The following is a 6,000-nucleotide window of genomic DNA, read 5'->3' as shown; positions in this document are numbered from 1 at the left end:
TACTATCTCAGGCCTTTGGAAATGTTTGGATATCATCTTCATAAATCATTTCTGCACCAACTCCAAGGGCTCAACATTCTCGCTCAACCAAGAACACGGTGTCTTATTGGGAGCCATTTTCAGTTGTACATCTTTGCATTACAGCTTAGCTTTTAGATCAGTTTTTGTTTCCTTTATTCATTTACGGGATGAGGGCGTCACTGGCCATGCAGCATTTATTGCCTGTCCCTAATTGCCCAGAAGGCAGTTCAGAGTCAACCACATTGCTGTGGGTATGGAGTCACATGTAGGCCAGACCAGGTAAGGATAGCAGTTTCCTTCCCGAAAGGGGCATTAGTGAACCAGATGGGTTTTTCCGACAATTAACAATGGATTCATGGTCATCATTAGATTCTTAATTCCAGGTATTCATTGAATTCAAATTCCAGCATGTGCCGTGATGGGATTCAGACCCGGGCCCCAGAACATTAGTGGGTCTCTGGATTACCAGTCTAGTGATAATACCACTAGGCCATTGCCTTCCCTTATATAGCCCCAAATTTATAAATCTAGAATTCAAAAAAAATTTCTTTAATTCCTTTATCAACTAATCTTTGGATGTTTAAAGAATTTCTCCAAGCACCCCCTTAGTCCTTTTAGCTATGATGTGGAGGTGCCGGTGCTGGACTGGGGTGGACAAAGTTAGAAGTCACACGACACCAGGATATAGTCCAACAGGTTTCTTTGAAATCACAAGCTTTTGGAGCACAGCCCCTTCATCAGGTGAAGTGAAGGGAATCTGCCTATATATTCTGTACCTGTACGCTTCCCTCCCCTTCACCTGATGAAGAAGCAGTACTCCGAAAGCTTGTGATTTCACATAAACCTGTTGGACTATAATCTGGTGTTGTGTGACTGCTGACTTAGTCCTTTTGAACTTTGACCATTCAAAGTGCAAATGCTGCCTGAAAACCTGGGGGACGACGGTGGCTTAGTGGTAATGCCATTGGATTGGTAATCTAGGAGCTCACTCTCATACCCTGGGGCACAGGTTCAAATCCCACCGTGGTAGCTGGTGGAATTTAAATTCAATTACTAAACTAGTCTCTGTGTTGGTGACAATGATTGTTGCAAAACCCGTCTATCTGCCACGGATGGCACAGTAATTTTCACAGTGCCAGGGACCCAGGCTTGATTCCACCCTCAGGCACCTGTCTGTATGGAGTTTGTACATTCTCCCCGTGTCTGCATGCATTTCCTCCGGGTGCTCTGGTTTCTTCCCAAAGATGTGCATGTTAGGTGGATTGGCTGTGCTAATTTGCCCATAGTATCCAGGGATGAGTTGGTTGGCTTAGTCATGGTGAATGGAGGGCTGGGTGGAATGCTCTTTGGAGGGTCAGCGCAGACTTGATGGGCTGAATGGCCTCTTCCTGCACTGTAAGGATTGTATGAAACATGCATCAATAAACTCCAAATCCATAGTAATGGCCAGTTCAAAGCTAATTAGGGATGGGTGTCAGAGGCTGGATTTTCCAATAACAAGTTTTTAAAAATCATGTCAAAGTTTATGTATATTAAAGAGAAGCTGAGCCCCTTTACATCCCCAGGGTCTCCCAAAGTGCTTTACTGTCAATGAAGAACATTTGAAGTGATGTAATGTGGGTGGCAGCCTAATTATGCACAGAAATCTCTCACAAACTGAAATGATTGACTTAAATTTCTATAATGCCCTGATGTAATAAAACAATAACAAAATAGTCAATGACTGAATCATATATTTTTGTTAGTACTGTTAGTTCAGGGATAAATATTGGCCAGGACAAGTGGAAGAAATCCCCAGCTCTTCTACACACTAAGCCCATGGGATCTTTTACATCAACAGTGCAGGTATCTCTCAGCACTGCACAGCATAGGCAGTCAAGATTCAAGGTTCTCAGTCCAGCGTATGCTGATAAGTTTCAAAAGGCCACCAGAAATAACCCAAAGGAAAGAAAAATGATTTGGTTTTAAAGCAATAACTATCAGAGTTGGGGCAAGTGACTGATGAGATGCCTCCTCCTCCCCCAGAGCCTGTTCACAAAGATTTTGGTTGATGTGGTATGAAAAGTAAGTCAATGTGAACATGAGGCAATGTATGGAGGGGTATCTGGAGGGAGGGAGGGATGGTGTGTGTGGGATAAAGAGATAAGTGTTTGCTGGTAAACAGCACTGAGAATCAGCATCAGAGTAAGGGTGAAGGAGAGAGATGCAGGGAGGGAGAAAGGGCTGTTTTCTTAAATTTTCATCTCTAACTTCCCCAGTTGTATCTGTGCTTCCAATCAGCAGGGGAGATTCTCGGTGTCTCTGTGTCACACTCATGCTTCTGATTTCCCCTTAGTTACTCCCCACGTCGTCTCTCACTGTCCAATGTCTCAGCCACCCCCACTCCCCAAATGATTTGCCATCTACTGCACCTTTGGGGATTAGAATTCGGTCCACGTACGTATTAACGCGGTACACACGTTATTGAAAGAATATTTGCTTAAGACACTCGCGCATTTGCAAACTGGAAGGATAATTATACGAGATGGACGTGCCTGGTCATTTGGAATGTGGGGAGAAGACAGAATCCCAGCCTGAGGGGTTAAAGACTGGAGAATCACAATTAAGTCATCAGTTAAACAACAATACTAGTAATAATGAGAAACATATCCACTTCGTTGGATGGCATTCTTAAACAGAAAAACACAGGGGATTGAGAGGCCCTTGGAATTGTTATAAGGCAGACACAAAGGCCTCAGCAGCAAGCAGCTTGAGGTCAACTAGACAAAATTATATTCTCATCTCTCTAAGGTGGGATTTGAACCACAATCATCTGACTCAAAGGTGACAGCACTGAGCCTAGGCTGAGCCAATACATAACTGCTGTTCACTAGTGCAGGTCAGAAAATTCATTGGCGAGGTCAGTCAGGGGTAGACCTCCTGATTCCTCAGCCTATTAAGTTACTTCAATTGCTCAAGGAATTTTGTACATTCCAAATTAAAGCTGTTGCTTCAACATGCTACCTTTTGATTTTGAAGTCTTGACAGAGCAGTGGGATATTTGAAGGAAACGCCTTGTAGGCACATCTTTAAGATCCAATGCAAAAATCTCAAAGAAAGCGAATGCATGATGTTAAAAGTATTGGATGGCACCAAATTAATAAGCCATTCAATAGAACAGTTATTAAGAGAGGATCATTGTACAGTACATACCAGTGTCCTGTGGGAGGCACGAAATAGACACAACAGTGTACTCTAGTATCAGGAATCCGCTTCTTCCGGTTGATATTAATCTCTTCCCTCAGGTACTTCTCATACTGTTCATTAATGTATTTCACAATTGGCTCCCAGCTGTAACACAGGATTCTTTGATTACAAATGTCTCTTAGGTTCAGTCATGAGTCATGGTTTCGCATTCCCCAGGACTTCATCTGGAAAGAAGGCTAAATCACCCCTAATCTCTGACTAAATCACCTCAACGCTTGTTTGTAAATTGCTCACATGGGGACTGAAATCAAACCATCGATGGTGTCTAGAATCATCAATTCACCAAGTATACCTTCTGAACCTCCTGCTCGCTTTCCCTGTCTGTGAGGCTGGGCTACTATTAGAAAGGCAGCAGTTACTAACCTATCTCGGTAAGCAGTTTCTCAGTGCAGCACTTTTTTTAGTGCTTAACTGGAGGACAAATGCTCAAATGTTTTACACTGGGGTTTATGCTGAAAGTGATAATCTGATTAGATGACAGCCTTGCAGATCAGGCATTTAAAACAGTTCATCCTTTGATATCAGTCAGTGAGTCCATATAGACACATCCTGTGTGCCATATGCGAGCTTTCTCTCATACTTGCTAGAAACACTGACATTGCATGAAGAAAGGCTACTCTCTAACACGGGCAGCTGGTATTTCAAAAAAAAATATGGAGTTTATTTTGCAACAGAACAAGTAATCACATAAGTACAACACTTCTGTCACTTAAAATATTGCAATTCACTCTGGACTATACAATATTATTGAAGTGCTTTACTTGCGACAAGAGGGCATAGGTCTAAAATGATCGATAGAAAGGTTACAGGGGAGATGAAGAAAAGTTTTTTTTACCATCACGAGGGTGGAGTCTGGAATCCACTACTTGAAAGGGTGTGAGAGGCAAAAACCCTCAATTCATTCAGAAGGTGTCTGCATATGCACCTCCAGTGCTGTAACCTGCAGGGCTACAGACCAACTGCTGGACAGTGGGATTACATGGGGAAGCTCATTTCTCAGCTGTCCCAGGCAGAATGAGCTGAGAGTGGCTTCTTTCCTGTGCCGCAAACATTCTGCGATTTATCTCTTCACTCAAAAGTCCACTTTGAGTCCAGAGAAGGTCCAAGGTTGGAATAAAAATTGTTTCCATTGGGTAAGGCATATTGACTGTTGGCCTCACAGTTTAACACGCAGGGGCAAGTTACATCCCATGGAGAGGTTGAAGGAGGGAGGACCTGTTTGTAGCAGGCAGTCAAATTCTATACGATGTAAATAATGATTTAAGTGGTGTAAAGTGCTGAATGTGGGCCAGTGGTAGTGCCCCTACAACTGAACTGAGAGACCCAGGTTCAAGTCCCATCTGCTCCAGAGGTGCGTAATAACATAAGGTTGATAAGGCAAATAGGTTAAATAAAAACCAAGTGATGAATTGCTACAATTAATAAATCACTGGAGAACACTTGAACTCTTTTAAACAGATAAACGTAACAGAGAGGCTGAATCATGATACAAACTGTCAACGTACCAGTTCTCGTTGTTTATTTGATCACCAAACCCTGGTGTGTCTATAACCGTCAGATTCATTTTTACTCCTTTTTCTTCAATAACTATACGAAAAATAATTAGAAACAAATGCATCAGGATCAGACAGGTAAAAATACAATTCGAGCAGAACAACACTAGTGTAATGTGTACAGTGAAGAAAATGCAATGTTTCATATCCGTTTTCCAACCAGGCTCAATAACATCACATACACGTTAAACATGATAGTGCATTTCCGCATCGCTCTTGTGAAATTATTAGTTAGGAGCAAACTTTTGGAGTTTTAAAATCATTGGTTCAGAGTTTATTATGATAATCAAAATGGAAGTGTCAGCATTCATTTGCATTACTGAATCTGACTCTGGAGTTTTCACATGTAGTTATACACGAAAATCTGAGTGTTAACGTCACTTTAGAGGTTCCAACAGTCTGCAATCTCTACTGCAACCATGCTTTACAAGAACCTTCACTCTACTTTCTTATGCTACTTGTCTCACTGTCAAATCCTTGAAAATGTATCACTTTGTTGAATGAGGTGTATCTGAAACTTTAGTAGGATAGTAACTTCATATTAACTGCTAAATACCCTTTCTGGCTCTGAGAAACTGATTTTACATTTACAGAATGTAAAATTTCTCCACAACATTTCAAAAATCATATTAAATTATTTTTGTGAGGGACGTTGGTGCTGAGGAACATTTTTTTCCACTTCAGTCCCCTGGAGCAGCCGTTCTAAAGCTGCTATGCCAAGCTTCAATGTTATCTATACTGTGTCCTGCTGAGTTATAACATGCTTCAGCCTGATTCAAAGAAATGAACCCACTGCCACACCAAAGTAGCAGCTTTCCATTGTTATCCTGTGGTTTCACCTACAAGTGTAGGGGACCGAGGGGTGACCTTATAGAGGTCAATAAAATCATGAGGGGCATTGATAAGGTAGATAACCAATGGCTTTTCCCCATGGTAGGGGACTGTAAAACTGGAGGGCATAGGTTTGAGATGAGAGGGGAAAGATACAAAAGGGTCCAGAGGGGCAATTTTTTTTCACACAGAGGGTGGTGAGAGTCAGGAACGGATTGCCAGAGGTAGTGGTGGAGCCAAGTACAATTTTGTCATTTAAGAAACATTTGGACAAGTACATGGATAGGATCAGTATGGAAAGATATGCACCAAACGCAGCCAAATGGGACTAGATTAACTGTGAAAACTG

The 6,000-nt window shown here is 41.9% G+C and overlaps 1 protein-coding gene across 1 annotated transcript in view; it reads right to left on the bottom strand.

The window, feature by feature from the left end:
- The window catches only part of LOC109914794 (neuronal-specific septin-3-like), a 149,326-nt gene that overhangs the window by 42,486 nt on the left and 100,840 nt on the right, over positions 1-6,000 (bottom strand). The window contains exons 4-5 of the mRNA XM_048609683.1: positions 4,773-4,854; positions 3,214-3,351 (exon numbers count right to left, since the gene is read on the bottom strand). Of these exons, the coding sequence (XP_048465640.1) occupies positions 3,214-3,351; positions 4,773-4,854 (220 nt within the window). The remainder of the gene's footprint in view (positions 1-3,213; positions 3,352-4,772; positions 4,855-6,000) is intronic.

Source organism: Rhincodon typus, chromosome 21 (assembly GCF_021869965.1).
Source record: "Rhincodon typus isolate 14 chromosome 21, sRhiTyp1.1, whole genome shotgun sequence".
Taxonomy (NCBI): domain Eukaryota; kingdom Metazoa; phylum Chordata; class Chondrichthyes; order Orectolobiformes; family Rhincodontidae; genus Rhincodon; species Rhincodon typus.
Note: the sequence above shows the minus strand (reverse complement) of the source record. Positions and strands in the feature narration are given on the sequence as shown.